Consider the following 25041-nt stretch of genomic DNA (forward strand, 5'->3'; position numbering starts at 1 on the left):
TTTTTCCTGAAGTAACGTGCCTGGCATACTCTATAATGAATTAAGTCCTCTTTCTAGGTCCACTTTAAAGATATGACACAGTTTCTATCATCTGTGTGTACTGTTTGTAAGGCCAGTGAAAGTCTCATTAAAGTGGCATTATACTTCTTCACAGGATTTACTGTGCAAGACTACATATTATCAATTTCAACTATTTTGAATACTCCATTAAAAGATGCTATTCAAAAGAATATATAAATTATACAGAGCTTGTTGACCATGGTGTTGAGTCCATCTGTATCCTGTATCTAATTATTCATGTTTAATCATAATTAAATGGTAGTATTTCATAGACTTAATTTCAGTCATTTTGAGGAGGACGTATACAGACACAGTCACGTGGTATTTGAAATTTGCAGGATTTTCATCATATTGGGACAGTGGATTGCCACAGTGAAAAAGAATAAACTTCCACTGCAAGCATAATTGGCCTATTTGATTAGAAATACTAGGGAGTATTAACAACATGGAGAAAAGAATATTAATAATGCATAACAGTAGCATGATTTTGTTTGGTGTTAGTGAATTTTTCCTGTAGCATGCAAAAATGAGATTTTCATTTTTGTACAGCTTATTTGACACACAAATACCACTACACTAAAAGTGTGAAGTAAAGAATAAGGTTTTTTTTAAAGAATATTTTTTTTTAAATATTAATTGGTTAAAGTGTAAGTTCTCCAGGTCAAGTACAAGCCCATTATTTTTCTAGAACGGATGTGGCTGCTGTTGCCAGATTAGGCTTTGACTTCCTAGGCCAGTTAGGGGACACTAACATTCACTGAAATAATCCCATGTGATCCTTGACAGAAATCCAGTGGCAGTAAGTATAGCCCTCAGGGTTACTCTGTGGTTCCACAGACTTTTTTGCGTGCAAAGCTCACTTAAACAATTCCTGCCCCACCCATAAAACCTCCATCTCTGCTCACTCATTCACTGCAGAAACAAAGGAGGAGAGTTGTTGTAGCTGGAGCGATGGTTTTGCCGTGCGGTCCCATCAGCAATTGCTCCAGCACAACCAAAAAATGGAGAGTAGGAGATAGGAACTGTCAGCTTTGGACTTGCTGGAAGAGTAACATTCACAAAGACTTCTTAGAATCCCTACAGGGACACTTGCTGTTTAGTGTGTATAGATGAATTTAAATAGAATAAAATTAACTCAGAAACACTCTTGGCATCATAAGTAGTTCTGTGGTGTGAATGGAAAAGTAATCCTTCACTACTGCTTTAAAAATTTCTTAGGACATAATATTAACGAATTAAAATCTATACCACTTTCTTCCACCTCCATTTTTTTTCCCAAGAAGAATTGGGGGAAAAACCTAAGAATGATAAGTCCATTTTTTAAGTAAGCCCCCTCTCTCCTATCACAAAAAAGAAAGAAACTCATTAAAAATATATTCACCGCAGATAAATGCTCAGTATTCTGAACTAATGATCTCTCTATATGCCCACTTGTTTTTCAAAATGTTTCCTTTTATAACTGGGTTACTTGACCATTAATATTTCTCTATGACTGCTTATAGTGACACATGCTAGTAATAATCTATATTTGATGAACTCCATTATTTTCTTGTTTTTGAATTTGTCATGAAGTCAGTTATATAAGAATGAGATTTTGGGCAAAATATTTGGGTGTGTTAACTTCAGAGTCATGACTTGCCAGTAAACTGAAGTTTCACTAGCGAAGGGTTTGTCTCACTGTGTTTACACAGATAATTTTTGATCGTATAATGACGAGTGTTAAATTTTAATGAAGGTATATAATGCTATTTAGTTCAGTGTGCTATACAGAGATCATTAAAACTTGGTGACTTTGAAGGAAAGGCTCAAAATTAGTATCGTTCCTTTCCTCTTAAATATTATTTATGCCATTCAAAATGCAGCATAATCTGAATAGTTTTAGGAAATTTAATACTGAGAATATTCAGCTATTTCTTGAATACTGCTTTTTCACTAACAGGGTGTAAAGCCTATAGTATAAATATGTTTCTTCATATGTTTCAGAGCCTTTGTTTCTCTACATGTCTTCATTCTATATTGTAGGCTCGTTACAGGAAGGAACAAACGTTGCTTAAACAGCTGCCCTGCATTCCATTGGTAGAGAATCTGCTGAAAGATGGTACAGATGGTTGTGCTCTAGCAGCCCTGATCCACTTCTACTGTCCAGATATCATTAAACTGGAGGGTATGTCTAACATGTCTTTTGGCTTGTAAGCGTGTCCATAAAAGTCTAAATGTTTGTTTGATAACTATGTGAGGGAAGGTGCTTGAATATGATAGACCAAAGGCATCATTTGAGTGTGGTGAGTTTAATATTAACTTTTTACCTATTTATTTTTACATTTAAATAAAAGGAACCAAGATGTCCTTCCCTGATGTGCTTGCTTTTATGTTGTCACACTAATATAAATATCTTAAGATATATTATTACAGATCTGACTGTAACAACACGTTGCACTTTGTGCTATGAAACTTGAAACCACCTGCAAAACTTATTCTTGAAGCTCCATAAGTGCTTTTTGTGAATCTGAGTAGTTATAGATATAAAACATGGAAGAGGTTAGAGTTAGACTCTGCATAGCTACACTCCATGGCAAATAGTTGCTCTGTATTCTGGGCTTTTAGTTCATCTGAGAACTCCTGTATCACTTGTAAACAAAAATATATAGTCTAGAAGGTATTGGTGTCATACTGTTCTATAATAGCAATTGTCTGTGATGATGAGCAGCTTCATCTTGTTCCTCAGTAGCTTGGTTAAAGTTATATCTTCCTCTTGGCAACTAAGAGGCTCATGTAGCTGTAAAATGTCTTGGCAGCTAACACCCATCATTTTCTACCTGTATTCTGGCTATTATACCTTTGATGTCGTGGGAACACTTATACAGAAAGATTCTGAGAAATCCAGGAATGTGAACAAGGGTTTAAAGCTTACTAAGGACTAAAATCTGGAATTCATATATACAAGCACTTTATAGGGAGCTTCCAGCACAGTAGGTGTTGAAGATGAAAGACACGAAGACGCGTTCACCATTCTTCTTCAGCTTGTGAATTTTGGAAAATAGAACTTTTAATTTACATAAATATTGTAGCCAAATACATGCTGTTGTATGTGATTAGGGAAGAGTTAAAACTTGGATAGTGTTGAACAGAGTAACACCCAGTTCCTTTTGACTGTCCTAGCATGGCTGAAAACACAGACAGTCTGAAGGACCTTGTATTCCTTGCGTTAACCACATATGTACTTGCCAGCATCTTCCTCTAGACTTTAAACACAACAAGGCACATGTCATCTTTGGAACCTTAGTTTTAATATTCTTGTTAGGTGTCCTGACATCATCTTCCCTGAAGATATATAAATATCATTATCTCAGAAGTAAATTCAAAGGTACTCCAAAGCAACTAGAAATACTTTAAGATTTTGCTCATCTTCCCTGTATTTAGATGACATAATTTTGGTGCATCTTGAATTTTACTGAGATTTGGTTCTGTACTGGCACTGAAGAAAGGAGGGTAACAAAAATGCATATGCAAAAATGCTTAAAAATGCATTAACAAAAAAGAAAAAAATTATTCTAGAGTTCTCTGTAGTCTGAAATAGATCACTTCTCATTAAGACTTCATTTAACTTTCAAATCTAGGTTTCCTTGAAGGAATACAGAACTAGAAAGGGCTTCCTATGTCAGTGAGTCAAGAAATTGGCTATTGTACAAAATTATATAATCCCTTTCATGAATTTATCTTGTTCTCTCTCAAAACTGTCAAGCTCTTGAAAATCTGTACTCTTCTTACCCAATTTTTGTAACCGAGTTTTAAATCTCATTCTTGCTTTCTACCTAAGTGTGCCCTGTAGCCTGTCTTACATGCTTTTGTTGTTCCAGCAGTACCCTTTGGCTTGCATAGCTTCTCCTAATCTGATGCCTACCTTTTTGATATATTTCCTTTCTCTTATTTTAGACCAGGCAACTGAACCAAGCCTTTTCAGTCTCCCCTGCTGAAGTAGATTTCCATGTTCATTATTATACTCAATAGTCTTCTTCTGCAACTAGTCCAGTTTTGGTTTATCTTTCTTGAATATGGATGGTCATAATTGTCCCCAGAAATGTAGCTTGACATCTCGTTACCTTTGTACAGTGCCTCTTTGTCACTACTGGAAAGAAACTTTCTGAGACATTTTAGCATCACGTTTGCTTTTTCCATAGCTGCATGATGCCAAAGGCACCTCAATATGTTTACAATGGCTAATACACGATAACTTCGTGCTCTACATCACTCTCAGCTAGTGAATCACATTACAATTTTATTAGATCCAAATGCATGATTTCACATTTTGCATTAGTAAATTTAATCTCCTTTCAGTCAGTTTAGTCAAACATTTTTTTTCTATTGATCATCGTCTGTGGGGTTGGATTGATGGACTAGGTATGACTTTCTCAGTATGGGAATCCTTATCCTGCTAGCATCAAAGTAGATTCTATGTCTGAAGAAACCTTTTATCCTAAACAATTCAAAACTTATGTGGAGCTCTGTCATACACTGTTGCTTTAGGAATAAAATGTAATGCACGCTCTGGAAGTATATTTCTTTTTTTTTTCCTTCAGTCCTTCTTTTTACAAGGACTGTCTTTTTTTCTTTTCTAGGAAGTTATTATTGCTACTTATATTTCCAAGAAGCAGTCATAAAAAGAGAACAGAGGTTATCTGGGCATAAATAGTATCGAGAGAATACTGTATAACCATGAGTCTGTTCACTGTGACCACTTCTTTAAATAGCACTTTCAAACAGAGAGTGATAATTCCTGTAACAGGCTTCAACTCCTTGTAAAATCTCATCTCAAGCATCTCAATCCACAAACACAAATACATAAGGCCAATCTAAAGCTGCTTTTTTGTGAAGATTAAAGGTTAATGGCATTAAAATGTGCTCTTGGATCCCTGTGCAAAGAAAAAGAACTGATATGTACAGAGAAAGGTGTGAAAACATGTACATTTCCTATTGCCATTGCTCCATAGAAAATCTAATTGGAAAAAAATTCCATTAGTGATTATGGTTTTTCTTTACATGGAACTATTAGGGGTGAGAGCATAACTTCCATCTTCACAGAAGGCAAAACAAAAACAAATAAACTTGTCAATAGTGAAAAACAAAATTATTTTTCACAAAAATGTCTGAATATATAAAAATGCAAGGATAAAATGTAGGTTAATAATTTGTTTAGTTTCTGAAATAGAAATATAAAAGTCTCTGGTGGGGGAGCAGAAATCAAGTCTGAATCCAGAAAATGCTTCAGAATCCAGCAAAGCCAAAAAGCACTTTTTTGCAAATCTGTAACTGTATCTTATCTTTGCGTCTTTTCTTCTTTTTTAGATATTTGTTTGAAAGAGACAATGTCTTTGGCTGACAGCCTGTATAATCTGCAATTGATTCAAGAATTTTGTCAGGAATACCTCAACCAGTGTTGCCATTTCAGTCTTGAGGATATGCTCTATGCAGCTTCTTCCATAAAGGTAAAAAAAAAAAAATGTAATAAAAATGTGATCAACATCCACAGGACTGTTCTGCTAATGGTATATTTAGTCTTTTTTTTGGTCTGTTGCTGTATGGCATCTCTTGTGATGAAGCATGCAACACACAAATTTCAGCAGCATGTAAAACCACCTTCTTTTGGCCATTGTTTTTCTAGTAATTTCAAAGTATTTCAAAAAAAGCACTTCTGAAAGGATCTGTAAAAACTTTAATTTTGTGCAAAACTATTTCACACTTTATCTTCTTTCTTATTAATTAATTGTTATTTAAAGCATTTTGTCTGTGATATTTCTGTTAAAATGTAATAGTGATCTGCATCAGTTTAAATCTATTAAGGCTTTAACAAAAGGAGGAAATATTGAAGAGTTTATGGAATTATTGCTCGCTGTACTTAGTCATTTCTGTATACACAATAATTTCATGGTTTTTAAACTTAAAGCTTTTTCACTTCTGTAAAAGTGTGAACTTACAAGTTAATTTCATTGGAAAATCCAGTGGTTTGATGCCCAAAACACAAGCAGGAACACAATTCCAGCAACTACATTTGTTTGAATAAGCAATTAAGTGTTTTCAATCATTCTAAAATTTTGCACTTTTAGAAGGAGAAAAAAAAAGCAATATTCTATAATTTTTTAAGCCTATGTGAAAAACAAGGAGCAACTGAATGATTTCTTGCTTAATTGTAACTTAAATTTTTCATCATTATATTTCACCAAGACTTTATTCTATATAAAACACTCTTCATTTGCTTAAGATTCTTGTTGGCTTGCCTTTAGGGAATGAAATACTATTTTTCTGAAGTCAGCATATCCATTGCAGATGGGATGTAATTGGTTTCTAAATATCTGGGTCATTTCACTGCTTTTATGATCTTTATAGCAATCTTGTAAGCAGAGTCAGAGAGGCCAGAGCTCACATACGGCTTTGTTGTCTCCTGTAGGGTTGAACCCAATCCTTTTCAAATAAGTAATGAGCTGCCAGGGTGAGTAAAGGCAGGAGGACTTCAGTCTAGACTACTTAGCAGTTGCTGGTTTATTTTGTGTACGCAAAGTTGCGTAGTGACTGCTTTCAGTCAGCTTTTGGTGTTCTTAAATTTCAGATGCAGTAATCTACCTACACACTTGGGAAGTCTGCTGCATTGCAGTCTGTCTTGTCTGTAGTTCATAGTCCTACAACCACAAGGATCTCGAGTGGGGCTCCTTCACTGCATTTTGATTGTTTCTCTCTGCTTACACGTCCATGGAATGCACGGCATTAATTATTCCTGTTCGGGTTCATAGCACTCAGTAAAATTTTATAGTAGTGGCTTGAATTATTTCTCAAGCCAGTGTGCACTATGAAGTTTCAATGTTAACAAAGTAACTGTAGTAAATATTTTGTCAATATCCTGATGCATCAGACTTTATACTTTGAAAGTGCTACAGACAGTGATTTTGCTGTTTCTGAACACTGTTTCTAGACAGGATTTAGAGTTCTTTCAAAGATTTTGAGTATTTCTAGAACAGAGAAAGACCTTTTGTGATCATGTTATTACAAGTTGCTGTGGTGTAGATGCTTATTTAGATGTAAATGCTACAAAGCAAGGCTGCCAAGTGTTTCTTCTAAAACTTGGCATGGGAACTTTGGCTAGTGCTACAAAACTCTGCTTTTCCAGTGTTAAGAGTTAATTTTCTTTAAAAATAAATTCATAATTAAAGGAGCTCTTTCTTAGTTTTCCAGTGCATCTGATTAGAGTAAGTTTTAATAAATGCATATGTTCTCCAAAGAATTTTATTGTCACTTTGAAAAAGCTTGTATTGTAAATGGATATTTTAAATATTACACATTGAATTACACTGGTTTGTAGAAGTCACTTTTATCTTGACCTACAAAATTTACATAGTATGAAGTTTTAGGATTTATGGAAGTGTCTTTTTTAATCAGCTGAAATTCCTGTCTATTTTCAGAGTGGCTCATACTGCACAGTAGGTACCACTGTGCTTTCGGCTGAAAGTCTCTTACATTCATAGAAGTGATAGAAAAATTAAAAAGAACCAACTGCTGATACGTTACTGGAAAAAGCCTCCGGAAAATAGTCACAGCAGTATTTTTGGAATTACAATGCTGTGCCTTGTGTGGTCCTAGCAGTTGTACTAGGTGTCCTGACTTCATGCTAGTTTGTGAGAAGGAAGGGAGCAGAACCTCTTCTGAAGTGATCAGGCACAAAGTAGTCCCTTGCATTCCTCCCAGGGCACACTGCACTGTGCTGCCACAGGAGATCGAGGCAGGATATGGTGCAGAAATTTGGTGCTGGACTTGACCAGTGTGACTGTGCCTGCTTTTGGCTTTCCCATCAAAATGCACAGAATCACAGTCATATTAATTTAAAACTTCACTTAACAAGCATCTAAAGTCTTTGATACAGGCTCTCTGATTTTGCAGCAGATGAAACTGTTGGCTTAGTTCTGTTTTAGCACTGAGGAGAAATCCACTTTGTCTGGATTTCTAGACAGCTTTAATGTGCCATAATCAAAGGAAGCAGAAAGTAAGTTTTGTTACTCCTCACTTGCCTATTTCACCTCCTCTAAGAAAAATACATTTGTGAAGTTCTTCATGAGCTGTTTACTAAGGCTACTGATATTAAAGAAAAAAATATTTGAATACATTCCATGGATGCTTGAGGCACCAACAAGGGACCATACTGGTTCTGGTTGTTTTCCTTTGAGACAGACAAACACAAGTACAGAGAGATTACATAAAAATAATCACAAGGTTTTCTGAGTCCTCTCTGTATATATAACAAGAGGAAATAATAGAAAATCTTAGATCTCTCTTTACTTGCGCAGTCTACTTTTTTTCCCTTCTCCTGCAAGTAGTTTTATCCTCAGACAGGATTTATTTTTCAGGTATCCTGTTCTTCACCTCAATCTGGGAACGTACATAGAACTGAAAGAACTGTTTCATTGTGTCTTGACATGCACTTACTCTGCCCTTTCAAAGAACAAGTCTGTAGAAATAGAAAACCTTGCATGAAGTGCCATCACAAGAAGCATGAGCCACTGTGCAGAACTGTAAAGACTTCTTTATTGCTTTGTCCCAGCAGTTTATTAGCACTGTGATGTAATAGGAGGTCTGTAGCATTTGTGGTTTCATTGTCTTATGGAATGTATAATTCCTAAAAGGATGTTGTAAGGGGCATATATGGTCTCTGAATAGGAAGAATTAAAAAAAAGAGCATCTCACCTGTTCCATTTGTCACATGAGATACATGTTGAAAGTATTTCTAGAAGAGGAAAAAACACATATTTGGTTGTAATTGATTATGTTGATATTTTTAGATCATTCTCTGTCAATGTATTGTAGTAGGACTGTAGGCTTCAAATCTAAGAACAAGTAATTTATGAGGTTAACTGTCAAAGAGGGTACTGACAGACAACTTGAATCATTTGATGTTTCCCATAATTTAAGAGTTTACGTGGGAACTTGGCATTGCATCAACTGATATGCAGTTAATTACTGTCTTTTGTATTCCTTTACCCCAGCCTTCAAAAATGTGTGATTTCATGTTTTGTTTTTTTAAATAGTGATCCTAAACTTGTGCTACTCATTTAATCTATGTGTGTTTTACATTCCCTTTTCTCTGATAGGGGATTGAGGGTGAGACACAGATCACAACCAATATTAGAACAACTTTTATTAGTTCAACTGCTAGTATTGATAGAATGAACTATTGATAAGAGATAACTATTCACACAATGCATTCATTTGCTCACAGAGTTCATGCAGATACACACACACACACTCAGGCATTTTTATGGGGTTGGAGGCCAACCCAGTGGTCTCCCAGAAGCTGGGGGTCATACTGGCTCACCAGTGGCTTTTGGGAACATCTCCAGAAAGTTTCTCAAGGGGTTCATTTGTCTCTTGGGGTGTGTATATACTTATAATCTTTGTCTGCATATAATAACTACAGCCCTTGTGGGCACAGTTGGGGTCATACAACCTGTTGTTGGCACTGGCATGTGCTGATGGTCCTGTACAGTTCTGAGCTTGTGGGTTCTTGGGTGTTGAACAGGGCCAGAAATCTCTGCAGCCTCTCAGTTCCTGGGGGCTGTTTGTTGTGTGCTGCCCCTCATCATGGATGCTTTTCTTTGGCTGCTATGTGCTGGTAACTGTAGAGTCTGTTCACCCAAGCTCGTACAGAAGGCATATTTCTTTCAGAGTGAAGGCTTTCAGAATGTGAAATGAAGCAAATCTGAGAGATGATTGCTGTCTCTTGTCTGCAAAGGGCGTTCCTCTGACCTAAATGTGGGCCACTCTAAGCTGTGCAGAATCACAACTAAGCACGGGGAATAGGTACCTTGTTTTTGCACTTGGCTATTAACCAGAGAGGCAGAAAAAACATTTGCACTGTCAAATCTTTTTTGATTCAGATCCTTCAGAACTTTTTTTTTGTCTTTTCACTGGTGAATTAAACAGGAGAATATGATATCTGAAGGGTTGATGTATACTAAAAACTATTTATTGCACTTGAGCAGTTTTGAATACTTGAACTTTCTGATGTAGTATTGATGGTGACTTTGTAAACAATGTAAGCAGAAGCTATAATCAGCATGAGAGATGTGAAAAATAATGTTCAAATACATTGCATAGATAAATCCTAGAAATTCAGGGCTGCAGGATGTCCACATGTGTCATACAGCTTTCCCTCCAGTCTCAGTGGAAAACCCACTGCCAGTCAGGCTGCCAACCTAAGCCTGAACTGGCAACTGAAGCCCTGTAAGCGTGACCGTGGATTCCTTAAGGACCTGGGAGAGCAGCTGGCTGTGCTTGGTGAGGCAGTTGGGTATGTATGGTGGGAGTCATCCAGGGATTTGATTCCCATCTGGCTGGATTGAAAGGATTGGGGATCAGGAATGAAAAGTAAGATTCAACCAGGGAACAGTTTTTTAAGAGATGATTTCTCCCCTGAGAGGGACCAGCCGTTCCTGACTCATTGTTTAAAGGGAAGCAGGGTGGTTTGCTTTCACTGATGTTCATTGGACAGTTTTCCCTCTTGTTCTGGTCTGAAACAAGACAAACTGGGGTTTTAAAATTGAGTTGTGGCTTTTCTTAGCCTGTGGAAGGAGACAGGACACTGGTGGTGCATGGATCAGACACAACTGCAGTTTGGCCTTCTCTGTACAGTCCAGTTTTCTGCAGCCTTGGTGCATTTATGTTGGCACTTTTATAACAAAAACTGTGGATTTGCACTGGAGGTGACATTTCCTGGCCTGCTGAACAGAGATTTTAATGTGAATCATGATATAAATTTTATAGTGTATTTTTATGTAAATTTTGAAAAAATGTCCAAAAGTCTCTATGGCTGCTTTCACATCCAATTTTAGTGGGTGCAGGCCTGATGACAAATTGTTTGTATCATTTGTATATATGATCTTGTAGTTATTATTCTATAAATATGCAGATCCAAAACCTATAAGTATTAGGAAGGTATAATTTATTTTAAGTGGCAAGATTGGACATACTATTCCCGCTAGCTAATTTGATTTAAAAATTAATAGTGATTTTAAAACTGTGAAGGGGAAGTAGAGATATTAAAGAAAATAATTTACCTTTTTTTGTATAGAATTTTAAACAACAAGCTTGCTTATATCTCCCTTTGGTACAGAAGCAAGTAATGACTTAAGATTTTATGCTAGAGAATATGGGATTTTTTTTCCCCCAAAAAGATAGCATTCCAAAATCTGTTAAACAGAAGGGTTTTTATGGTACAGCACCAGATGATGCAGTACCAGTAGTACAGCTGACTTCATACAACTGAGGAACAGTCTGCAAGTATCAAATTAAAAAAATCAAATGAGGATATTTAGCAAATAAAAGGATCTCTGAAGCTGCAAGTCTGCCATCTGCTGTTCAGGGGGCTTGAGCCAGTCTGAACTGCTCAGAGCTTTGCTAGTTTTCATTACTATTAATGCTGTTATGCTTCTGAACATTGTTGTGTGTAAGTGCATGTGATAATCATGTGACAAGCTGTTAGAATTTTGTCACCATAATCAAGGCAAAACCTGTGGTAATGATAGCTGCATTCTTTCTAACCTGGATAGCAGGATCACTACAGACCCACTGCTAGTTTTTCCAAAGAATTCTGTTACTGATCATCAGTCTTTCCCTTTGATCATTCTTAACGTCCCTTTCTGACTAAAAATAACTTGTGAGAAAACATGATTTCCATCATGATGGCTCACCATCAGACATCTAAAGTAGCCTCTGTTCTCAGTGGGCTGTGCAGACAGCACTTTCATTTTTAGTTCAGTAAACACTGCTTTGGTGATTTTGGAAAAAACAAAGATAATCTCAGAAGGAATATCTGAGTCCTTCATACAATAGTCAAGCTCTTATGTGTCTACTTTTCACTGAAATGCAGGATTTCAACATAACTATAAGAAATTGGAGTATTTAAATGCAAGGTTATTTCAGATGGGGAGAAAGCTATTATTAGAACATTTAATAATTTATTTTTGTACTAAAAAATCAAGTTAAAAATTTAAAAGTTTTAGGAGAGGTAAGAGGAGGGGGAATATTGAGAGAAATTGCAATATATAGAAATTATAGTGTTAAAAATCATATTTTGTCTGAGAAGTACATCTGATTTTTTTCATTGCTTCCTAATGAAATCAGTGAGTGATACCAAAATGCTATGCTTAACATTTTCTCTGAATGGAAAAAATTTTGCAATGCACTTTTCCTCGTTCAATTCTGTTGAGCTGAATAAGCAGCGACGGGGTTTTTCCTAATCTATTTACAGCTTGTATGTAATAACTATGGCAACATCTGGCTGATCCCTTTGCCATAAACTGAAGCGTGTGAGCAGCTTTTGGTCTAAGAGTATCCCTTAGCTAGAGTAAAGGTTGATTGATGTTAGAAATATGCAGAAAGAATAAATCTGAAGCAAAAGTGTCAAATAGATATTCAGAATTATGTTTTCAAATTTTTCTGATACAGAATTGAAGCTATACCATTTATTATTTAACTTTTTAAAATAAATTTTCATTTATTTTAAAATTATGTTCTTAGTGTTAAGTCCTGTGGTTTGTTTTTGAAATAAAATGACATTTTGTTTAGAATTTTTCTAACAAACTGTTTTAAAAAGTATTTCATTATGGCTTCCCAGTTTAATGCATAAGTGAGGTTTGTATTGTTTACATTTTCAGACTTTGTAAGACTGGTGACACAGGTCTGTGCACCTGCTGGAGCCAGCTCAGGCCTGGATGCTTGCTGATCCCCTTCAGTCGATATTTCTAGATATGGAGTAGCATTTGGGTGTAGAAGCTTTGGCCTCTGAATTCTCCAACCTTCACAGTCAAATTTTTACACTCCTTATATGCTCTTGCAGCAGAAATGACTGCTGCTGCTTCTCCTGCTTTTCCTCTCTGTTGATTTTTGTTGTTGTTGCTGATGCAGTTTGTCACCAGTTGTTTCTTCCTTTTCACCTGTTTCTCCCCTTGTGTTAAATCTGGTGGCTCCCACACCATGTCTTTCATAGCTGTGTGATGGCAATGTACAGTAGGGAGGTATATCAACAGTGTATTAAGTGTGCATAAATCTTTGGAGCTGAAACCTTGTTCTAACCTGCAGTGAGGAAACTCTGCTTCTGGCTTTTGTTTTGCTTTAAAACCTTGTAAATTTGGGTAGATCTTCACACATGTGACCAAAGGGACATACTTAAGATGAAAGTCTAAATAAAATTTATACTTCCTACACTAAAACTAAGGGTTACCATACTTTTTTGTGTTAAAAATCTCTGAAAAAAAGCATTGCCTAGCCTTTTGAAACAATGGGCTTCTCACTGCTCTTTAATGGAAATGGCTGATCTGTTTGACAGGCATTTTCTTCCACCCATCCTGCACCTCTTTGCCCTCCTCGCGAGGACATCAGGCTTGAGCATATGTTTATTATGAAACATTTCATCCCAGTCAGTGGCAATCTGGTCAAGTTATGTGTATTAGATAGTTGGTGCTACAGATCAGTTGTACTGGTTTCATTTTCTAAGAAATCAGTTGAGATTGTAAACTGGGTGAAATGCAGAGACATCTCTCAAATGCTGCTTAATCTGTTTATTTGCAGGCTTGTATTTTAACATAAATTTCTCCTCATCTTTTTTTTTTTTCTGGTAGAGCAATTACATGGTGTTCATGGCAGAATTGTTCTGGTGGTTTGAAGTGGTGAAGCCATCATTTGTACAACCTCGTGTTGTTGTGCACCCCCAAGGTAATTATGTTATTTATTTGCCTTAATATGCATGTTTTGAAATGTATGTGTGCAGATTGCCATTGTGTTCACAGATGCAGTGAATATTTCTGTTAACAGGATTTGGCAGTGTACAACCCCCTTAAAGAAGGAGCAGAGTACTTACTTCATTGTTAATCTTCATCTCATCTCATAAATCGTAATTAGATTTTGTTGTCTGTTACCAAAAACTCGTTTAAATTGTTGTGGTATAATCACTTGCAAATTTTCCTGGCCTAAACAAGCCTAGAATCCATTTATGCCCATGCAAGGATTACAAACATAATGAGGAACCAAGAACAGAATTTAGCCCGAAGAACTTGTATTGCTGAGAAGATACCAAGAGAAAGGAACACAAGTCTGGGGACAGTGAATAGATAGTTAATTGTAAAATTGCATTTGGTACCTGGGTGCAAGGGCACAGTCTTCCATCAGCAAATTCTCAAATTTTAAAATCCACCTGTCCGGTAGATCTTGAGATCTGTTAATGAATACAAAGTCTCAGTATCTGAACTGTTCATACAGCAGTGCTGTGATAGGCTCTCCAGGCACTAGGAAGAGATTTTCAATGTGTGGCTTTTATATCTATTTTTCATTTATATTCTTTATAGCACATACAAATCTAATTTAAGTCTTTCAATATTGCTAACTAATTTAAGATGTGCCAAAGACCTCTATTTTCTAGCTGAAAAGTCAGTCTGAGGGTTTGGGGAAAAATTTTTATCAGAAAAATTTCTTTCAGAAGAACAATTTTTTGCTAAAATGGTTTGCTTGCTTTTAATTGTGTGGTTCTTTTTTAGTTTTTCTTTTCTTTATTAGTTCTTCCCTTGTCTTTTCTAGTTTATTTTGTCATTTTCCATTCCCCTAGTTAGTGCCAATATGGGAGCTTTGGAGGAGGTAAAAATGAAAGGAAGTGACTGAGTTTTAATCTAAATAATGTAATCAATGAAAATTCTTTAAATCTTTGAAAATAGTATTTCAGTTTATTCTGGAGAGTTTGTCTATTATGCATTTTAACGGAATATAAAGTATAATAACTTGAGCTTTGTTCTTCCTGGCAGCTGAACCTGCAAAGGATGCAGCTTCTGCTCACAGCTTGAATGCTAACAGAAGAAATTATGTGGATGCTCCATCTGGTTCTGACTTTGTAGCCAGGTAATGTCAGAGAATCACTAGTACTGCTTCACAATCTCCTTTCTATTAAAAAATCAAACACAGTTGTTCATTTACCTTTGTTGCCTTTTTGCAATGCTCAGGGATTGAGTCACCAAATACTGTCTGTGGAATTTTGTGGAAGATTCCATACTTCAGGCCCTCGCTGCCCTGTTGCATAGCAGGTTGCTTGTTCCTGTTTGTACAGATCATGTTGGCCACTTGGACAGCGTGCTGCTCTCTTACCAGTTTCCAAAACAACCCCTGCCATTCAGCAGAGGGGTGGCACATGGCCTTGTCCTCTTCAATTTCAAATGGGGCTGCTGACCAAGTCTGGTCTTTTAAGAGCTTTTTTCTGGAATTCACAGCAAATTATAAAGAAAGAAAACTAAGAAAACAGCAAGAAAACCCCTGAGTGATGGTTTTAGTTTGGCTTGATTATTTTACTAAAGTACTATGAATGTCAAATAGGTAAAAAGAAATACTTAGCTATGATGAACTTCCCACCCCCCCTGCCTCCTGGTGGAGAGGAGAATGGGAAAGAAAATGTAAATCTCATGAGGTAAAATATGATGATAATAATCATAATAATTGTAATGAAAATAAGAAAGAGAGAGAAATATAACCCAGGAGAACAAGTGATGCACAGTACAACTGCTCCCTCCTCCACTGACCAGTGCCCAGCCCATCCTCCAGCAGCAATCGGTCCCTCCCGGCCAACTCCCCCAGTTTATACTGAGCAGGACAATCCATGGTTTGGAATATCCCTTTGGCCAGTTCAGGGCAGCTGTCCTGGCCACACTCCCTGCCAGCTTCTTGTGCACCTTCTCACTGGCAGAGCGGGGCACTGAGAAGTCCTTGACTGAGAGTAAGCACTGCTGAGCAACAACTGAAACTGGTGTGTTATCAGCAGTATTCTCCCACTGAATCCAAAACACAGCACTGTGCCAGCTACCAGGAAGAAAATTAACTCTATCCCAGCTGAAACCAGGACAATATGAAACATTATTTTTAGTATTACTGTTACAGATTTGGAAGCAATATAAGAGCATCCTATTTCCCTTGTGTTCTCTAGCCTATCTTACATGTGATGAATTTCTCAGGGGAGACCTAATCCCTTCCTACAGCTGTCTGAAGGAGCTTGTAGACAAGTGGGGATTGATGTCTTCTCCCAAGTAACAAGTGATAGGATGAGAGGAAACGGCCTCCACTTGCACTAGGGCAGGTTTAGATTGGATACTAGGAAAAATTTCTTCACCAAAAGAGTTGTCAAACACTAGAACGAGCTGGCCAGGGAAGTGGTGGAGTCACAATCCCTGGAGGTGTTTAACAGATGTGTAAATGTGGCACTCAGGGACACAATTTAGTGGTGGCCTTGGCAGTACTGGGGTAATGGCTGGACTTTTCCAACCTAAACGATTCTATGATAAGGGCAGAAAATGCACCTGAGGCCTTCTTTTTACTCTTTCTTTTGTCGACGTAAAGAAAGCCTTCCAGTGACCTGATCTGGACATAGTCAATGAGGGGTAGTGCTACAATATAGTTATAATTTTGGGGCGAAGATTTACTGACTGTCTGAACTGGCACAGAGGAGAAGGATAAAATTAGCATTTTAATTGAATATTCGACAAGTTATTGATTGCCAACCCAGATAATCCTGTTTAGCCTTTTCTGTTGTTTTTGGATGGGGTTTTTGGAGGAAGGGGTGGGTGTTTGGTTGGGTTTGAGGTTTGTTCAGGTTCATTTGAGGTTTAAGATTTCTGAGTATGCTTTTAGCCTTTAGAAATCTACTCTGACTTTAATAAGGGAGTAATATTTCTTACTACCATTAAATGCTGTGATTCCAAATCTTTTTGCTGTATGTATCTGAAGTGTTTCCCTTGTAGGCAATGAATTTATTTTTGTGTAAACTTAGCCTATAAGCCAGGAGAAAAAGTAACAGTAGTTTTGAACATCTCTTTTGAAGCAGGGGTTCCCAAAGTGATTCACTGTATCTTTCCTCATAAACCAGTGTACTTCATCCAACTTGATGATACGTCACTGGATTGTAGGACGAAAGAGGGCCCCAAGAAGTAATTTCAGATGGTAGGAATCAAACACATGGGCTTGCAGGTTCCCTGGCAGAACAGACCTGACTGCAGGATGTTCTGGTCCTGGCCTTCCTCATTGTCCCAGCTGTGTGTTCCTGCCCCCTTGAGTGTTTGAACTGCCCTTTCAGTGCACAAAGACAGGAAAAACTAACCCAGTCGGAAAAAGTGAATGTTCTTCTGTCGCCTCAGCTTGTTCAAATGAGTCAGAGCATGGGATGGAGAGCCAGATCCAGCACAGAGGAGGGAGTGGGACTGTGACAGTGAGCAGTTACTATGCCTAAGGTTGCCATGGAATCACAGTATTGGTGCCAGAATCAGTCTTTCCTTGAGGAAAAATTAAGTGCATAAATTTTCTTTGTGGTAGCAAATTTTCACAGGCTGCTGGATGAAATTTAGAGAGCATTTCTTTCAAGATAACTTTTTAGAAATTATGATTTTAAAAATTTCAGAGAAATCTCAAATGATATGTAAAACAGATATGTCATGTAGTGTTGTTGACACAAAAAATCAAGAATTTATGAGAACCTATTTTGAATAATAAATAATATGAAAGATGCTTTTATAGATTGTAAACAACATTAGTTTTCTTAAACTGATGTGAATATCCTTCTTACAAATATTATGTAGACACTTCTACATCATACGGCATATATAATATAATAACACTAAACAAATGTTCTGAAAATTACTGATTGAAAAATGTGAATTTGGGAGTGTACTCTTCAACTCAGTGGACAAAATTCAAAACATGAAAGGATTTAATCCAGCGTAGTTTTGAAGTCTGGCTTCTTTAGAAGTGTTTTACCTACAAATCCATGCATCTTTATGTATGTGTCTTTGTTCTGATGCTGAAGAAGCACCTTGATCAAAACATTGAATTATGTTAATCCGATTCTGGATTAACACAGCCACTCAATTACAGACCTTCTCTATGAATCAAAATAAAGTCTCTGTGTAAGTAGAAAGAGAGGAAATCTCTGTAATTACTCTTTAGTAGTGAATATATTTTGTGTATTTATAAAGCCGTGTCTATCACAAAATCTTCTTTATCCACTTCTAGTGCATATTGCTGTCCAGACACAAAGCAGAAGTTTCAGACTAAGCAACTGAAAATAGAAACGCATGAAAAGTATGTGATGTTGGCTGCAATCACTCGGTTTTGAGGCCAGTAGGAGCTGCCTCATTTTGCTCATGTTTATGTTTGGACTTTTTACTAAAAAAATGTGAACCATCTAATAAACACATTTGCATGAAACACACTATGAGACAAGTATGTTAATGGACCTCACTTTCTTCCCTGTCACAAAAAATAAATCTGTTTTGGCCCAGGACATGAAGTCTGGTTGCCTTTTCATAATGTGGCTTTTGATGTGTTGTTTCTAAGTTCATATCTCTTGTTTTATAGATTGGAAAGTCCAGCTTACCCACCGTCTCACCAACTGCATACACCCCAGCAGCCTTATTCATCTGTTCCAGGTAACAATTTACAAATGGGTGGAAGAGGCAATGAGACAAGGTGTTGTCCTCAGACTAAATTGCTGTCTTGCATATATTTATTCAAACATTATTTATGCAGAAATTACTGGGAGACCTTTACATGAAAGACTAATGAATGAGTTCTGTAATTTATAAAGTGTACAAATGGGAAGTTTGTGTTTGTACCTCATATATTGTGTGTATTTTTTTAATTGAACTTCTGTTTTGGTTGTGTGGAAGATGGCTTACAACAACTATCTGTAGTATATTTTAGTAGTATTTGTAGAATATTGTACTCAATAGCAAATTCTTTGAGGGATGAGGGGTATAATATATATTCAGGATGAAATTGGCTCAGTTCCTCTACTTTTATTTTCAATATATAAACACTTGTTTTTGCCATTGCAGTGTTCTGAGTAGTGAAGCAAACTAATTTGTTAAAGTAACAGAAGGTGATGTTAAAATCATTTTTCACAGTAGTTACACTGGGTCCTATTTTCATTTCACTTAGGAGTCATCAGAAGGTCCACATCAATGTCTTATGTAGATGGGTATGTAGGGACATGGCCCAAAGAAAAAAGGTAAGTCGTCTTTAACTGAGGCAATTAAAAATTTATTATTTTTTGGTCATGAGTAGTAGTAAAATGTTCCATTGTAATTGGATTTTCACAGTCCTGTAATAAGAATTCTTGTAAGCTACTTGAAAAGTAGAAAAAAGAGAAAAATGTATCATGGATTAAGAACTTGTAAGGAACAGGAAACAATCTTCAGAAAGAAATCATTTATTTTTTACATTGAAAGAGGTATTTTTCAGATATTTGAATTGTTGGTGTTAAATATGTTCACATTTACTCATCACAATGAACTAAAAGCAGTAAGAATAACATGGCTAATGAAGTCAGTAGCATTTAAGATTGTATTATTTTGTGGATACTAAGAACAATCAGGCTGAATGTTTTGTTTTTCAGTTAGACCAGTCATAAACTCTTAATCTGTAGGGTGTAAACTAAAGTTAAAACAGTAAGAGTTGTAGTGGTGTGTAAATTGTCTCTTTTCACAACTTCCTTCTGATCTATGATGGCAGTGCCTATATTGCTAAAATGCCCAAAATTTATTCCAAAGTAATAAAAAGCATTGTCTGACTCTGAAGAAAATGTTATGTGCTATTTTACCGTGCTTTAAATAATTATTGTATTTATATCTATTTATTAAATATATAAAAATATATGTGAATTTATTATACTTGAAGATAGGCAAAATACAGTACCAACAGTGCCTTTAATACTACCAGCTTAAAATAATTTAAAACCAAATATGAATACTTCATTATTACTATTACTAATAACCATGAGTTGTTCAGTTACATTCTTTATTCTGATCTCTGTTAGGTCATCATTACATGGAGTTTCGTTTGACATTCCTTTTGACAAAGAAAAAAGCATTCCAGTATCTACTCCAAGCAGAGGAATTCCTAGATCTGTGAGTAATGAAGGCCTTGCAGGAAACATCAACCGCATGCCGAAACATTCTAGAAAAAATCTGTCCTTCAAACCAGTAAATGGAGAAGAGGAAAGTCAAGATATTGAAGAAGAAAAGGATATGATAGCTCTTAAAGACACAAAGGCCAATCAGTCTCTTAATGCAAATCAAAGAAATGCCAATGAGAGCAGCCACTACAGGTTTCCAAATGGAGCTCTGCAAAACAGGGCAGTTCTGGATGATTTTGGCAATCAGATTGAGACACCAAGCATTGAAGAGGCTTTGCAGATAATTCACGACACTGAAAAATCTCCCAGACTTCTCCAAACAGACCAAATTACAAATGGGTTCTTTCTTCACAATCGGGAAATGAGCATCTTGAATTCAAACATTAAACCAAATCAGACTACCCCAGACATAATCACAGACACTAAAGGTGCTCTGAGTCCTGTGACTGACACTACAGAAGTAGATACTGGAATACATGTCCCTTCAGAAGATATTCCAGAGACAATGGATGAGGATTCTTCTTTGAGAGATTATACTGTAAGCATGGACTCTGACATGGAAGAACCATCTAAATTTCTCCAGGATTATGACATGCGAGCTGGCAATCACAGAGATCAGTTAAGCCCCTGTCCCAGCTCAGTAAGTACTAAATCACAGGCAGGCAGCAGTGCCTCTTCAAGCTCGGGGGTTAAAATGACCAGCTTTGCAGAGCAGAAATTCAGGAAGTTGAATCACACAGATAGTAAAAGCAGTGGAAGCAGTTCTCAGAAAACCACACCAGAAGGTTCGGAGCTGAACATCCCTCATATGGTCGCTTGGACTCATATTCCCGAGGAGGCATCTGTTCCTCAGGGAAGAGACACTACACAGTTACTGGCTTCTGAAATGGTACAGCTTAGGATGAAGCTAGAGGAAAAGAGGCGAGCCATTGAAGCACAGAAGAAGAAAATGGAAGCTGCATTCACAAAGCAGCGGCAGAAAATGGGAAGAACAGCCTTTCTTAATGTTGTGAAAAAGAAAGGTGATGGAGTATCACCTCTCCGAGAAGAAGCAGCAGGAGCTGAAGATGAGAAGGTATTCACTGACAATAATCGGTTGAAAGAAAAAGAAACTCAAAAATCAGATGACCAAACTAGTAAGACTTCAGAATTAATAAAAGAAAACCCTGAAAATTCTCATAGCAAATGGTTAAAATCTCCTGCTACTTCCGTGGATGCTGAAAAACAGTGGAATTTAGCAAGCCCCTCAGAAGAAAATTTGAATGAAGGAGATCTCTTAGAATATACAAAATCTATAGAAAAACTAAACTCTTCCCTACACTTTCTACAACAAGAAATGCAACGTCTGTCCCTTCAGCAGGAGATGTTGATGCAGATGAGAGAGCAACAGGCTTGGGTTATTTCTCCTCCTCAGCCTTCTCCTCAGAAACAGATTCGGGACTTTAAGTCATCAAGGCAAGTGGGAACTCCATCTGCTGTTGCACCTTTCTCACAGGAATCTCCTCGCTCTACACATCAATCTCCACAGTCTTCCAACAGGAAGAATGCCTCTTTTCACATTAAAATGCAAAGGACTCCTAGGCCAAATGAACTGAAAATAACACCTCTAAATCGTACCTTGACTGCCCCACGGTCTGTGGACAGTCTTCCCCGTCTGAGGAGATTTTCTCCAAGTCAGGTTCCCATTCAGACTAGATCATTTGTTTGCTTCGGAGATGATGGTGAACGTGTAAGTGAACCTCAGTTAAAGGGAAATCTTTTGAAGGAAACCAAGTCTACAGAAGAGGTAGCAAAAGAAGAAGGACCAAAATTGCCAAAACAGTGTGAACAGAAGGGGGAGGAAAAGGAGATTAAGCCTATTGAATCTAATGTTTCTGAAGTATTATCTCAGCCTATCACAGAAACAGTCTGCCTCACTCCAAATGAAGATCAGCTAAACCAACCGATCTTACCACCTCCAGCTCCCAAAACAGCTAACCTGATTGAAGTTTCCCTATCAGATTTGAAGCCACCAGAAAAAAGTGAAGCATCTGTTGAGAAATACGAAGGTGAGAGTGATAGAGAACAGTTTGAAGATGACCAGAAAGTGTGCTGTGGATTCTTTTTTAAGGTAAGAGAACTAGTGAATGTGTATGTTGGCTATTAGCTTCATGTGAAAAGGAACTTCTTAACTGTTGATGTCAGTGATGATTGAAGTCAAAATAGATGGTTCTGCAACTCTAAATGTACAAGCTTATCTTTTGCACTTGATTAATTTGGCATCATAACAGTGGTAAATATCCTACAATATTGCAGTTCTGAGCATGCCAGAACTTTCCACTCATAATTGTGGAAGAGTGCTTGGAGTTTTTGATGAGAAAGATGCACGCTGAATGTAGATTTATTTTTAACATAAGCTTTGGTGACCTTAATTAAACATCTCACATCTCACCCTCATTTCCCCATCGCACCCCAAACTTAACTAAAAGCTTTTGAACTACATAACAGCCTGCATTTTTAAAAATGAGTAATGTTTCTGAATTGCACTTTGGAGAGCCTTTTTTCCTCTGTTGGCTGGCTAACGAAGTACAGTCTTCTGAGTCTCCCTTTTGAAGTTGGTATTTGGGAGCACTCCTCGGTGACTTTTTATTAAAGAGCTGGTTCAGACAGGCTTTTAACTACAATGCCCATTGTATAACAGAGTGGTCTAGACACGGAGAGCCATCAAGATTTTGAATTTCCATTTGGAATACCCCAAAATGGGGTATCACATATCTGAGATGCACCTTGCTTGTCTGGAAGCATTCCTCAGTTCTACCAAAACATCTGACTTGATCAGAAGTTACTTCTATACGCTGCATACTTATGGGGTTTGTGATAGGTTACCATACACATAGAATCATTCAAAGCTGAATGCAGAGGTTTATGCCGAAGGGGATCTGACTCTAAAATATCTCACTTGGCATGTTTTCTTGTATCAGTGTTGAATTTTGTTTGATTTAGGAAGGAAAAAGTCCATTATGAAAAGTTTGTAGCAGTCTTAGGAAAAATCATTTAAAATAAACTTATTCCAAATACTACAAGAGTATGTTGGGATATTGCAACCCAGTGTTCAGAATTAAGTGTCTAATGATTTGGCAAGATCAAGTTGCTGAATCCAGAGATGTTAATATTTTTGGGTCCTTTTCTTTCAAATACTGTTGCTAGGATGATCAAAAGGCAGAAAATGATATGGCAATGAAACGAGCAGCGTTGTTGGAGAAGCGTTTGAGGAGGGAAAGAGAGACTTTGCTTCGCAAGCAGCAGCTGGAAGCAGAACTAGAACATAAGAAGGAAGAGACAAGGTAAAACTACATGTCCTGATCCAAATGATCAGTAGTGGTGAACGTAAAAACGTCTGGTTTAGTTAAAAGTGTGTCTTGCATGTCAAAACATTGCATCCTAATATCCAAGGTATTTACTGCTAGAGCCAGATGTGCTGGGGAGCCCAGCTGGCCCTGCAAGTCAGCAGGTGGCATCAGTCTCTAGCTCAGGCTCAACACATGAGCTGTGCTGGCCTGAGCACTGCATTTCAGAGCAGGCCCTGCCCCGCTTGGCATTCTGGGGAGAGTTGGGGCTTCTTTCTGCACAAATGCACAGTGCTCACTCAGTCACACCAGTGAAGATGAGAAACGTGGGTTTGAATTTATTAGTAGCAATATCCCAAAAAATTTAAACTGTCTGAAAATTGTTTAAAAAAAAAAAGGCAATTGTCTCTTACTGGTGTTTGAGAGCTCTAAAGTTCCAACAATCTGCTGCCTGTGTTGTCCTCACTGAAATACGTTGTTTGGAAAGTTCCTACGGGAGAATTTACTTCTCTTTTTTTTTTTTTTTTTTAAGACGCAAAACAGAAGAGGAACGTCAGAAGAAGGAGGACGAGCGAGCACGGCGAGAATTTATTAAGCAGGAATATATGAGAAGGAAACAACTAAAGCTTATGGAAGACATGGATACTGTCATAAAGCCACGTTCCCTCTCAATCAAACAAAAAAAGCCACGTCCAAAATCTATTCATAGGGATCATATTGAATCACCTAAGACACCAATCAAAGGTCCACCAGGTAACAAATGTTTATGTGGAAAAAGAGTCTGTTCATGCTAAAACACCAGCTTGGTTTTTGGTACTAACAAGCACGTGCCTTCCTGAGTGTCTTGTGCTAAATTGAAGCTGCACGTGACCAAACTGGAAAGCCAAATTTGCCAATAGAAATGGAAAGGTGAATGTCACTTACCTGCTATGCATGCATGCATATATATATATATATATCAACAAACAAAAAGGTTGGCTCCGTGAGAACCCAGGGGAGACACCCCTGTGTGGTGCAAGTTTCACACACCCCCACGTTTTCTTCACTGATCTCTTCTTGCACCTGTAGAGCTAAGAATGAATAAAAGTTGGGAGATAAGAGACTGATAAATAAAGTGGTGATTATAGGGTAAGAGTACTTAAACTCCCACTTAATAAAGACAAAATTAAAATTAAGAAATTTCTTTCATATTTCATGGGTTTTTTCCTATTTTGCTCACTTACCTACTGCATGTGTAGTTATCAACATAGCAACACTATGTGGAACTTTACATGTGGAATTTTACATTCTTTTAGATACCAAAAAACTGCAGTAATGATTGGAAGAAGTATTGCCACCTTTCAATTAGAAAAAAAGTAACCAGATTGCTCAGTGATCCTTTTTCTTACAGCCTCCTGTAACCTTGTTATTCTCCTACAGTTTTTCTGGCTGCTTCCCTCCATCTTTCAGGGTAATTTAAAGTATTTCATTAACACCTTCCAAGAATCCATCCCAAGCATTAAATTAAGTGCTTAAGCTCTCTTTCATGAGGACTTATTAACTTTGATTGCATTCCTTGATTTGCATAGTGCCAGTATTCCCACTGGTACTTAGTCTGAGACCATTCCTGGTGGCTGCCAATGGCTGGTTGTCAACAAGTGTTTACATGAAGTACACCACATATGCATGCAGGTATATCATGTA

At 37.2% G+C, this 25041-nt stretch overlaps 1 protein-coding gene across 4 annotated transcripts in view; it reads left to right on the forward strand.

Moving 5' to 3' along the window:
• Nucleotides 1–25041, forward strand: part of CAMSAP2 (calmodulin regulated spectrin associated protein family member 2) — an 82356-nt gene that overhangs the window by 49107 nt on the left and 8208 nt on the right. For all 4 annotated transcript variants that reach the window (XM_064664488.1, XM_064664490.1, XM_064664489.1 and 1 more), the window contains 9 exons: nt 2083–2224; nt 5404–5543; nt 13716–13809; nt 14889–14982; nt 18475–18545; nt 19057–19126; nt 19934–22142; nt 23219–23355; nt 23891–24111. In XM_064664488.1, coding sequence (XP_064520558.1) covers nt 2083–2224; nt 5404–5543; nt 13716–13809; nt 14889–14982; nt 18475–18545; nt 19057–19126; nt 19934–22142; nt 23219–23355; nt 23891–24111 — 3178 coding nt within the window. The remainder of the gene's footprint in view (nt 1–2082; nt 2225–5403; nt 5544–13715; nt 13810–14888; nt 14983–18474; nt 18546–19056; nt 19127–19933; nt 22143–23218; nt 23356–23890; nt 24112–25041) is intronic.

This window comes from Pseudopipra pipra, chromosome 9, assembly GCF_036250125.1.
Source record: "Pseudopipra pipra isolate bDixPip1 chromosome 9, bDixPip1.hap1, whole genome shotgun sequence".
Taxonomy (NCBI): Eukaryota; Metazoa; Chordata; class Aves; order Passeriformes; family Pipridae; genus Pseudopipra; species Pseudopipra pipra.